The following is a 12,392-nucleotide window of genomic DNA, read 5'->3' as shown; positions in this document are numbered from 1 at the left end:
GGCCTGCTCAGGGCTTCCCACATCCCTGGGTGTCACCAACCCGCAAGGGGGCAGGGGGTAATCTGAGGCCGATTGCGCCTCAGTTTTCAGGAAACGACATTAGGCCACCTTGTGTGGACCCCTACCCCTCCCAAGTGTGCGTGCCATCACCCCTTCCCCTGAACAACCGTGCTCTCATCAAAGAATGGCTCCTCCATGCTTGGCTTACTTCCCCACCCCACCCCCGGGCTTGCCCCCAGCACCATGTGAGAATCACCAGCTCGGTGTGGGATGGGGACACCAAGGCACAAGGAGCAGGAGGCTTCAGATCCTAGCCCTGCCCCTCAAGGTTACAGGACCCTGCATTGGCCGGGGCCTCAGTTTCTCCTCCTCACAAAGATGCCCCGGGTACAACAGGCCACGGCACCAGGGTGGCCAGCATGGAGCCTGGTCCACAGTGGCGCCTAAAACGTAGTGGCTTAGACCCACTCTCGGGGTTCCCAGGTCCCTCTTTTCCTTTCCCTGGGGTGGGGTGGGGGTGAGGAAGATGATGGATTTCATTTCTTCCACATTTTCTGTTTTCAAGTCACTTTCCCATCCTCCATCCCAGTTGGTCCCTCCCACGGGTGGGTGATGCCATGCCCATTTTGCAGATGAAGAAACTGAGACTCGGAAAGCTTATGTGACTTGACCAGAGTCATCCACTTCATATTGGCTAACAGGAGCTGGATCAGCCCCAAGCCTGGGTCTGGATGAGCAGGAATCCAAGTGGTTTCCACGCAGCCAGACTGGGTGAGCCTGGGAGAATTCTCAGAGACTTGGAAAAATGTCCTGGGCCCTCAGGGGAAGTTGAGGACACCCACTCCCTTCCCAGCTTCAGAGGAGAATCCCGAAGATAAGACCATCTGTGGGAGCTGGCCCTTGGGCAGAGATTGGCTCCCCTACCTCCAGCCCAGATCCTCGCTGTCCAGGAGCAGAAGGGTGGACAGGGCGCCTACCACTCCCCTGAAAACACTCACAGTTTCCACTGTGCTGGGCACCTGAGGCCATCAGTACCCTTACTGTGGGATAGGCGCTATTGCCTCTACCTTATAGACAGGAATGGACTTCCCTGATGGCTCAGATGGTAAAGCGTCTGCCTGCAATGCAGGAGACCCAGGTTTGATCCCTGGGTTGTCAAGATGCCCTGGAGAAGGAAATGGCAACCCACTCCAGTCTTCTTGCCTGGAAAATCCCATGGACAGAGGAGGCTGGTGGGCTACAGTCCATGGGGTCGCAAAGAGTCGGACACTACTGAGCGACTTCACTTTCTTATAGACAGGAATCCAAGGTTCAGAGAGGCCGAGCAGCTGGCCTGAGGTCACAGAGCCAGTTGGTGGCAGAGTCAGCATTCAAACCTGGCTCCGTTCGTCCTCCTGCCCCGCTTCCCTGTCTCTCTCCCGTGCTGTGCTGTGCTTAGTCGCTCAGTCGTGTCTGACTCTGTGCGACCCCACAGACTGCAGCCCTCCAGGCTCCTCTGTCCCTGGGATTCTCCAGGCTAGAATACTGGTGTGGGTTGCCACACCCTCTTCCAGGGGATCTTCCCAAACCAGGGATCAAACCCAGGTCTCCCGTGCTGCAGGCGGATTCTTTAACATCTGAACCACCTTCTTTCATACGCTCATGTAAACACACAGCAAAGCTTTGAGCCCCTCCCTCTCTGAACCTCAGTCTGTCCACCTGTAAAATGGGGAGTTAAGCCTAGAGCAGGGGTTGGCTCTTTCTGGCAAGGGCCAGAGAGTAAATATCTTAGGCTCTGCAGGCCAGATGGTCTCTGTCTCAGCTACTAACTTTGCCATTTCAGCGTGAAGGCAGCCACAGACGCTACGTAACCGAACGTGTGTGGAGGCGCTCCAATGAAGCTTGTATTAATGGACACTAAAGAACTGAGTTTCATATAATTTTCATATGTCACATTATTTGCCTTTTCTCCCCCAATCATTAGAAAACGCAGACATCATTCTTTACTTGTGGGCCAAATGAGAACGGCGTGTAGGCGAGGAGTAGCTAGGGCTGTGGTTGGTGGACCCGGTTCTCAGATGACTCACTGGGGCTCTTGGAGGGGACAGGCTCCCCGCCTCTTTGGTGGAGTGACTCCACTGGGTGGCTCCTGTGAATGGGACCTGTACCCCCCAGATGAATGCCCACTCCTGGGCCCCCACCTGGGCTGGGACCCAGAATCTCCCTGTGGGTCGCCCTCCCAACCCCTAAGTCCCTGCCGCATTGGGGTCCCACCCTCGGTTCTCAGGGGGGAGCTCTGAACAGCCTGTCTGAGCTCAACCAAGGGGTACAGGAGAGGGGAGAAATAGGGGTGGGGAGAAGGAGGGACAAGACTTGAAAAAGACAGGAAATAAGGTAGATGGAGCGCACACTGGAGGGCCATGAAAAGGTGAGAGAGCCTGGCACAGGCATGGGGAGGGACACCAAAAGGCTCGAGAAAGATGGGGGCAGGGGGCCACGTGGTGAGACGGAGGTGGCCAGCCAGGGCCCTACCTTGCACCCTGAGGATGTAGTACTGAGTAGCGGACCCGGCAGGGTTACTGGCCGTGCATTCGTAGAGGCCACTGTCACTGACCTGGGCCTGAGCCAGATGCAGGGAGCCGGGCGGGAGGAGGTGATGCCTGAGGAAATGAGGGACACTGGTGAGACCCCAACCAACCCCACATCTGCTGGAAAGGTCTCATGACCCAACCAGTTGCCTCCTCCAGGAAGCCAGCCAGGACTGAGGCAGTATCCACCACCCACCCTTCACCGCTCCCCTGCCCTGCTTCCAGCTCCCCAAACCACCAGGCCAAAGCCAGGTCCACTCCAACTGGTGTAAGAGACAAAGAGCATTAGGCTAGGAGTCCGCTGGCTGGGTTTGACTTTGAACTCCAATTTTGAGCTGGGTAAAGCAAGTCCCTTCACCTCTTGGAGCCTCTGTTTCTTCATCTGTAAAGTGGGTACATTAAGGAATGCTGTGACTGGGGCTGGTGAACAGGTTCCACGTGGGCTCAGTCCAAGTCCTGGCACCTGGTCACCAGGCCCGCCCCCTCTTCTAATGCACACACCTTATCCCTCAACCCTGCCCTGAGAGGCGGGGAAGAGGCCTCACTTGGAGGACCCCTGGCTTCCAGGGAGAAGCTGCAGGTCAGAGGCCCTCTGTGTCTAAGGGTCAGGCTCACCCAGACTCCGAAGCCTGTGCTGTTTGGTGTCCAGGTATCTGGCACTGGGCTCTCGGGAGGAAGCTGTGAGGCTCCCCCGTCACTGCCCTCCCCACTCCAGCCCACCTGCTGAAGTCACCTGGCCCCCATCCCACAGAGATCTGGGACCCTCAGCCAGGCTTCTGCAGCTGGACTGGACCCCAGGGGACCCCCGCAGACATGATATCACTGGCCCATATGTGCTGGCTCCATGTAGCCCCTGCCCCCACAGAACTGGGAGGGCAGCTGCAGCCCCTGGCCCCGGCTGGCCCTGAGCGCAAGCAGCCAGCGCAGGGGTGGGGCCCCTCAAGGGCCAGTCCCTCCCCGGCCTGTGCTCATCAGGGTCCAGCTGGGCTCCAATCCCGGTCCCCACTCCCCTCTCAGCTAAGTCTCAGATTCCTCCTATGCAAAACAGGGATGACAGTAATCCCCCATTTACTAAGCAGCTGCAAGCAAAGTACTGGGCATACACTTATCCACTGGGTCGATATTGTTGGCAATTCACTCTCTGTGCAATCTCGGGCCACTAGCTTTGCCCTGCGGGTCCTCTGTCTCCCCATCTGTAAAGTGGGGTTGTAATCCCCCTGCCTAGGAACCCCTTCCTCTAGTTTGCCCTGAGTGTCCAGCGGGGACTTGGGGCAAGTTCCCTGAGGACAGCTGTGAGTGATACACCAGCTGGTGGTCTCTGGAGCCTGGGCACCGGGCTGGGGCCAACGGTCTCCGACCGTGTTCTGCCATGTGCCTGCTGTGTGATGTTTGCTAAGTCGCTCAACCTTTCTGTGCTTTGGTTGTCTCCTTTGCAGGGCAGGGGGAAATAAGACAGAAGTGGTGCTTCCTCCTCATAGGGTTGTCCAGAGAACTGAAAGACCTGATTCACTACACGGAGCCTAGAGCAGTGCGAACGTGTGTTTAGACGCCCAGTCCTGGCCCACTCTTTGTGACCCCATGGACTGCAGCCCGCCCGGTTCCTTTGTTCTTGGAATTTCCCAGCAGGAATAATGGAGTGGTAGTCATTCCCTTCTCCAGGGGATCTTCCAGACCCAAGAACAGAGACACACTCAGTGAGGGTCAGCTGTTACCACGGTGACGACAGCGCCATTACAATGTGCAACATGATTTCGCGTTGTTTAAAACTCATATAAATGGCAGAGTGTATATGTATGTGGGTCCAATTCATTCATTTTTCACCGTTGCATAGTAGTCCTTTGCGTGAGTTTACCACACTTGATTAATTAGTTCTCCTTTTGGTGTACATTTAAACATCTAGATTTTTTCCTTTCTTCCAGCCCTGCTTTCCTTCCTTTGTTCTTTCTTTCACCACCAGAGCTCTCTGCACGCTGACGTGTGTCCCCCAGGCATAGGAGCCGGCCTCCTGGCCATACCTAGGCTCACACACTGTCGGCTCTCACGGAGGCCATCCCTTCCTGCTGCAGGGCAGGGCTTCTTATCAGAATTTTCCAGCCACATGCGACACAAACACATTCCCAGGCCCCAGCCAGATTTAGGGGGGTGGAAGCTGGAATCAGGGTTGTACCAAGACCCTCTGGGGCCCACCCCTTGGGAGCAATGCCCCGGGACACACGGAAGTGGCCCTGTCCCCCAAAAGTGACCCGGAGGAGCAGGCGGGAGCCAGGCTTTGATAGCAAGTGACATCGCCCCCACCCGTGCCCTTTGGGCCGAGGACTCCCTCTCCCCGAGTCTCAGTGTCCTCACCTGGGGTCACAGGATACGGCGCGTACAAAGTGACATGGTGCACACAAAGTCCATGGTCCCTGGGACACAGTAAGCGCTCCATACACCACCCCGCTGTTAGTAAAAAACCCACCCCCGGTGTGTCCATGTGCTCGCTCCCAGCCCCCAGTCAGTAGGTCCCTCAGTCTTCCAAAGTGGAAGAAAAAGGAGCAAAAACACCACACAGATGTCTGTCTGTCCCAGTGACAAGTAAACATCTCCCCTGCGCAGCTCCACTCCCCTGGCTTGGCTTTTCTCATCCACTGTGGTCGCGTTTTATTTTTTTAGGTTGAATAATGTCAACATCCAACAACACGAGCCAAATCAGCGTGAGGCTGAAACACACACACTTAATCACACTTGGGGCGGTGACATGGCTCCCTTGGGGGCTTTGCTGCGAACCTCGACTAGCCAAGCAGGAGCCCCTGGGTCAGTGCAAAGATGTCCAGGCTGAGCACCAGAGTTCTGGGTCCCAGGTCCCATTCTGCTCTAGACATGCTGTGCAACCTCAGACAGGGCAAACAACGTCTCCGAGCCCCAACTTCTTCACATTTGAAAAGGCAGCTCTGGACTCCTTTTATCTCAGAGGTTGCCTTCTAGTCCTTCTTAGAACTTTAGAGACTAAAGGACCGCTTGCTCCTTCCCTCATCAAACCCTTAAAAGGATAGGAAGTGGGAGCTTCTGGGGGAAAAAAAAACAATAATGAAAGAAACTTCCAAAAGTGGAAACAATTCTCAACAATAAAAGAGGCCTCTCGTCTTTCTCATGATGAGCCCCAGGTCATTTCCTAGAAAGGGAAGCTGCTGCTGCTGCTAAGTCGCTTCAGTCGTGTCCGACTCTGTGCGACCCCATAGACGGCAGCCCACCAGGCTCCCCCGTCCCTGGGATTCTCTAGGCAAGAACACTGGAGTGGGTTGCCATTTCCTTCTCCAATGCATGAAAGTGAAAAGTGAAAGTGAAGTCGCTCAGTTGTGTCCAACTCTTAGCGACCCCATGGACTGCAGCCTACCAGGCTCCTGCTCACTATATCACAGAGGAGGGGATGGAGAGAAGGGAGACTGCATCTTACAGATGGTCAAGCTGAGACCTCTAGAGACCCCTCCATCGCAGCTTTCACCACACTGGCCTGTGGTCACCCGTGGGCCCTTAAGAGGACACATTTCCATCCACCTTAGTAGCCTTTGTATCCCCAGAACCTAGCCCAGACCTGGCACAGAGCAGACCCCACTCAGATCAGACTTAGGACAAAAGTGTGGGGCCTGGGATGGATCAGAGAGGACCTGGAGGTCTGGGGGTTCCAGGGCAGCCCTTCTGAACCACCCAAACCCCATGCCCCTTGCACGCTCTCTCCACGTTCCCAAGGCTCCCTGAGGTTTGGGGGCTACAACCTCCAGGCACAGGGATGGGCACGGGCAGGGGCGAGGTAGGAGGAAGCGGGGAGAGGGCTGCCGTGTGCCAGGTGCATGTGGTGTAATTAGCAGCAGACTCCCATCGCAGCGAGAGCAGCCAGATGGCTCCAAGCGGCGCCCAGATGAAAACACGGAGAGGTTCGAGGGGAATTTCCTGTTTATGACATGCACTGGGCTCAAGCCTTCGCTGCTGGCTGTGAGGTTCACACAGCCACACAGATGGTGGGGGACGGTGGTGGGGAGATCCACCTACCCTGCCAGGTCCCCCTGGCCCTGAGAGCTCCAAGGGGAACATACCTGCCCGGAGAGACCAGAGGGCATTGGGTAGATAGTGCCAATCCCAGGCCACACCTTTGCTGCAACCCAGCTAAGGGTCCCCTCTCCATGCAGCTGCCTCTGCTGCCCAAGGTGGACCCCTGCTCTCACACAAAGGCTCCTGGAACCACGATGGCATTTATCACACCTGCAGCCACCTGTTGCTCTCTGATGGCTCTGTGTGGGGAGGGGCCAGGTGTGCCCAGGTTCCTGCCATGTCCCCAGCCCTTAGCACAGGCGCTGGCCCATAACAGGTGCTTGATAAATATTTGATGGCAAATCCCAACTGTCCCTGTCCCCCCGCCCCCCCCGCCACACACACACACACCTTCCCACCTTCGCTCACAGTGTTTCCCACACCCCATCCTGTCTCAGCACTGCTCTCCTGCCCCCCAGGTCCCCTTCAAGGCAGCGCAGCCTCCATCTCCTCTGGGAAGCCTTCCCTGATGAGACCAGGCAGGTTAGTTACACTTTCCCTGCTCTGAATTCTATGGAACCAAGTTCTGCCAATTGTTCATTCATTCACTGATTCACTCATCTGACGAAGAGCCACTGGGTTCAAGACGGGCCAGCCGCCGCTGGGGCGGAGTGAATGCCCCCATCCTCAGGTTGCTGGGAGTCTGGGTGGTTTGCCCAGTCCCTCTTGCTGGGTCCCATGCTTGTCCTGCTGCCCTCGTTTCTAAGCGGTCCATCCAACCTCCTCTGCGATCAGAGCCTTCTGGGAGGAGGTTGTCAAATGAATGAACAGCACCTGCCACAGAACCGAGCTGGCCAGAGGCTGATCCTCACCCATAGCACATAGCAGAGCTGGGCAGTGCTCAACAGATCCCTACTGCATGTCACTACATGCTGGCCACGCATCTGCTGAGCCAGAGCAGGGTCTGAGCCTGGGGGCAAGGACTGCCCCCCTCCCCACCAGCACCACTCAGCCTGAAGAGCACCTTCACCCATCCACAGTGGCCACTCTGACCTTCAGGCATATCATAGACCCTTGTAAGGAAGTTCCAAACAGAAACCCCAAGCTGGAGCAATTCAGGAAGAGGGGCCTGACACCACCCGAAGGGCCAAGCGAAATATGTGAGCACAGGGGTAAATGCACATCCCCCAAGCCCATGAAACACAAACCCTGAGATGGCTAATAGGTGATTGCTGTCAATACTCAGACGCTTCCTGTGACCGCTGTGGAGCTAAGCACTTCCATGTATACTTGAAACTCCCCAAATCCAAACCTGCAAGGCAGGCAGATCACCCCAAGGCAAGGTTGATCCTGTCATCTCCCCTTTCACAGAGGAGAAAACTGAGACCCAGATGGATGAAGTCGTGCTGTGCATGGCCACCCAGACACCAGGCTAGAAATCAGCATGAGTTATGAAGATCCAGCAAGGTAAAGACCCCCATGGGGAGGCCCTGGGCAGTCCCTGCCATGCCATTGGCTTGCAAAGGGGAGCAGCTTTTCTCTTGGATCGTCAGAACCCAGTTGCAGCCCCCTCCCCTCCTCTGAGCCAGGAAGGGGAGTGAGTGTCCCACCGCCCTTCAGCATCCCTGGACGCTCCATCCTTTCACTGTTCCCTCCCCTCCCCCCCAAACGCTGCTGGCTTGGCCTTGTGTGGATCCTGGCCGGCTGCCCCCGGGAGCCAGAGCCGGAGCCAGGAGCACTTGCAGCTGTCCCAGCTACATATCAGAACCACAAACAAACATTGTTGCCTAGCAACACCGCTTCGCCCCAGCATCCCTGCGCTGAGTCAAGGGACCAGAGCCACTAGGTGCTCTCCGGCCACTATTGCCTGTTCAACTCTTTCATTTCTCAGATGGGAACACTGAGGCTCAGAGAGAAGGAAGGGTCTTGTTCAAGTTCACTCAGGGAGCTGGGGGCACGGCTGGGAGGGTACTCAAAGTCTTTTGCCACCTGACATCACACACAGCTTGGACCCGTCTTCTCCGTCCTAGGCAGTCCTGGGCACAAAGATGCTCAATAAATCCTGTAGACTTAAATTTTGACTTCACAACTCCAATGGTTTTTTCCCCCAAATAGCAGTCCCACAGGGTAAGAGGCACCCGGTGACCATTCCCAGCCTTGGACTCAACCCTTGGTTTTTGGGGCTCTACCCCAAGGAAACGATCCAGGAGATAAAGAGAAGCATTTGTGCAAAGACGTTCCAACAGCCCCATTTATTATCACCAAAAACTGGCAACAGCGCATCTGCCTCAGACAGTGGAAGAGCTTAGCAACCGTGGGAGCTGAATGCCCGGAATGTTATTTTGCCCTTTAAATGAAAAGCAATGATATGGGTCAGGATGAATCTAGGAAATGGGTAAATGTGGGAAAATGCGGAAAAATCAGTGAGAGCAGGATAGAAGATGCAGTCAGTTTAACTCTCTAAAAGCATCTATAAGAATATGTTAGAAGGGGTCGTGGACACAGGTGGGTGGTCTAGAGTTTCAGGGGTATTCAGGTTCCTACTACGTTTTCTTTCCAGTAGGACTTTCTGACTCAGGAGGTCAAGGCTCCTTGAGTTCAGAATATTCTCTAGAATCTCCAGAGGAAGCAGTGGCCTGCCTGACCTTGGCCCAGAAGCCTGATGTGTGTGTGTCCACGTGTTCTCACGCCTGCCTCTCTGGTGTGTCTGTGTGCCTGTCCATAAGTGTTTGCATCTGTGTCTATGTCACAGCTGGAATCAAGATTGCTGGGAGAAATATCAATAACCTCAGATACGCAGACATGCAGATGACACCACCCCTACAGCAGAAAGCAAAGAGGAACTGAAGAGCCTCTTGAAGAAAGTGAAAGAAGAGAGTGAAAAAGCTGGCTTAAAACTCAACATTCAAAAAACGAAGATCATGGCATCTGGTCCCATCACTTCATGGCAGATAGATGGGGAAACAGTGGAAACAGTGGCTGACTTTTTTTTGGGGAGCTCCAAAATCACTGCAGATGGTGATTGCAGCCATGAAATTAAAAGATGCTTGCTCCTTGGAAGAAAAGCTATGACAAACCTAGACAGCATATTAAAAAGCAGAAACATTACTTTGCCAACAAAGGTCTGTCTAGTCAAAGCTATGGTTTTTCCAGTAGTCATGTATGGATGTGAGAGTTGGACCATAAAGAAAGCTGGGCGCTGAAGAATTGATGCTTTTGAACTGTGGTATTGAAGAAGACTCTTGAGAGTCCCTTGGACAGCAAGATCCAACCAGTCCATCCTAAAGGAAATCAGTCCTGAATATTCATTGGAAGGGCTGATGTTGAAGCTGAAATTCCAATACTTTGGCCACCTGATGCGAAGAACTGACTCATTTGAAAAGACCCTGATGCTGGGAAAGATCGAAGGCGGGAGGAGACGGGGACGACAGAGGATGAGATAGTTGGATGGCATCACCGACTTGATGAACATAAGTTTGAGTAAACTCCAGGAGCTGGTGATGGACAGGGAGGCCTGGCATGCTGTGGTTCATGGGGTTGCAGAGTCGGACATGACTGAGCAACCTTACTGAACCGACTGTGTCTATGTCAGTGTGCATGGCCATGTGTCTGTGTCTCTGTGCCTGTCCTTGTGTATTCATGTCTGTGGGTGTCTGTGCACGTCTATGTGTGTGTGTGTGTTAGGGCCCTGCCCAGGAGAGGGAAAAGTCAGGATTCTAGTTCCCCACCCCTGATGGCTTCTGTTTCCTCCCTCAGTGCGCTGCGCATGACCCTGCCCACCCCACCCACCTCCAGGATGGCCAGCAGAAGAGGGCAACCTCTCGCCCAGATGAGGAGGCCGCAGAGGCTCAGCCACACTGTGGAATTCAACCCTGATTGCACCAGAGTCACCATGGAGCACCAGCGCTGGAGGTCTCCTGGTGACCCTGACCACAGCCCCTTGGCCAGGGTCGGCACAGGATCAGGAAAGAGAGGCCCTGGGCAACCCTAGCAGTTCAGGCCTCCCCCTGCCCTCGGAGGACAAAGGCAACTGCAAAAGAGGGGCGTAGCTCAGCCAGGCAGAAGGGGTGTGGCGGAAGAGGGGCGTGGCTCAGCCAGGCAGAAGGGGTGTGGCGGAAGAGGGGCGTGGCTCAACCATGCGGAAGGATCTCAGGCTCTGGAGGCAGATGGTCACCCACGACTCATCAGAATACGTTCTGAAGCAACCAGAATGCCAGCTTTGAAGCTGAGCCTTGGTGGGACGGAAGCGGCAGCGTGTCCCTGAGAGATGAAAAAGATGGAGGAGGAAGTAGGGAAGAGCAGCGGACAGCAAGGCCACCCACTCCCCAACACCATCTCTGCTTCGTGTGTGCGTCCCACAGGTTTCTGTTTGTTTTTTTTTTTTTTAACTTTTTATTTTATATTGGGGTATAGTCGATTAACGATGCTGTGATAGTTTCAGGTGGACAGCAAAGGGACTCAGGCATAGGCATACATGTATCCATTCTCCAAACTCCCCTCCCAGCCACGCTGTCTGGTAACATTGAGCAGAATTCCCTGCGCTATACAATAGGTCCTTGTTTGTTATCCATTAAATGTAGCCGTGGGTCCATGCCCATCCCAAACCACCTAGCTGTCCCTCCTCCAGACATTTGCCCTTGTGTGTGCCTAGTCACTCAGTCATGTCCAACTCTTTTCGAGCACATGGCTGACCAGGCTCCTCTGTCCATGGGGATTCTCCAGGCCAGAATACTGGAGTGGGTTGCTATGCCCTCCTCCAGGGGATCTTCCCAACCCAGGGATCAAACCCAGGTCTCCCGCATTGCAGGCAGATTCTTTACCAGCTGAGCTACCAGGGAAGCCCATCCTCGCCTCACGGGTTTTTCAAATCTGATTTTCTGGCTGAATGGCCATGGGACCAAGGGAACTGTGTGTCTGGTAAGAAAACTGATCTCTGTTCTGTTCGGGGAAGTTGTCGGATGCCACAGGGAGGCCCAAAGAAGCACAGGGACACAGAACCCGTGAATTAAACTAAGATACAATCAAAAGTCAGTGAAGTTATTCACAGTTGCCAGCAAGAGGACACAGACCAAGTGTCTATCAGCTGGTGAATAAATCGACAAAAGGCGGTCCATCACCACAACAGAATACTATTCAGTCATAAAAAAGAATGAAGTCCTGACACCTGCTACAACATGCAGAAACCTCAAAAACATGGTTCTCAGTGAAAGGAGCCAGACGCAAAAAGTCACATTGCTCATGATTACATTTATGTAAGCCGTCCAGAGCAGATCAATCCAAGGGCAGAAAGCAGATGAGTGGTTGCCAAGGGCTGGGCTGGGGTGGGGAAAGGAAGTGGCTGCCAACCAGTGCGGGGATATTTTCACGGAGGAGGGTGCTGGAAATGTTCTAAAATTAATTGTGATGATGGTTACACAACTCAGAACTTACTAAAAAAACATATAATTGGAAAGCATGTGAATTATATCTCAATAAAGCTTTCTTATTGAAAAAACTTGGTGAGAATTAAATGGGATAATAGATATGATGATGATAATTTTTAAAAGCTGGAAATGCTGCTTTAGTTTCCAGCAGCAGCAGGAAAATGATATCAAAGGGGGTGATTTTCCACCGCTCACAATGCACCAAACATCACACATTCATCATTGTATCTTGAAAGCAGGATTTAAACCGTGTCCACCTTATGGATGGAGAGACAGGCCAAGAGGAGCCAGGGGCCACCTGAGGCCACACGACTAATAACATAACCAGTCAGCATTCGCACTCAGGTCTGATTTAATGCCAGAGTCTTCACCCTTCACCCCAGCCCCAACCCCCCCA

General features: G+C 54.1%; 1 protein-coding gene across 3 annotated transcripts in view; it reads right to left on the bottom strand.

Annotated features, from left to right (window-relative positions):
* The window catches only part of HMCN2 (hemicentin 2), a 175,834-nt gene that overhangs the window by 91,280 nt on the left and 72,162 nt on the right, over positions 1-12,392 (bottom strand). For all 3 annotated transcript variants that reach the window (XM_044926449.2, XM_025261852.3, XM_025261853.3), the window contains exon 23: positions 2,512-2,639. In XM_044926449.2, the coding sequence (XP_044782384.2) occupies positions 2,512-2,639 (128 nt within the window). The remainder of the gene's footprint in view (positions 1-2,511; positions 2,640-12,392) is intronic.

Source organism: Bubalus bubalis, chromosome 12 (assembly GCF_019923935.1).
Source record: "Bubalus bubalis isolate 160015118507 breed Murrah chromosome 12, NDDB_SH_1, whole genome shotgun sequence".
Classification (NCBI taxonomy): domain Eukaryota; kingdom Metazoa; phylum Chordata; class Mammalia; order Artiodactyla; family Bovidae; genus Bubalus; species Bubalus bubalis.
This window is presented reverse-complemented; position numbering and strand designations above follow the sequence as displayed.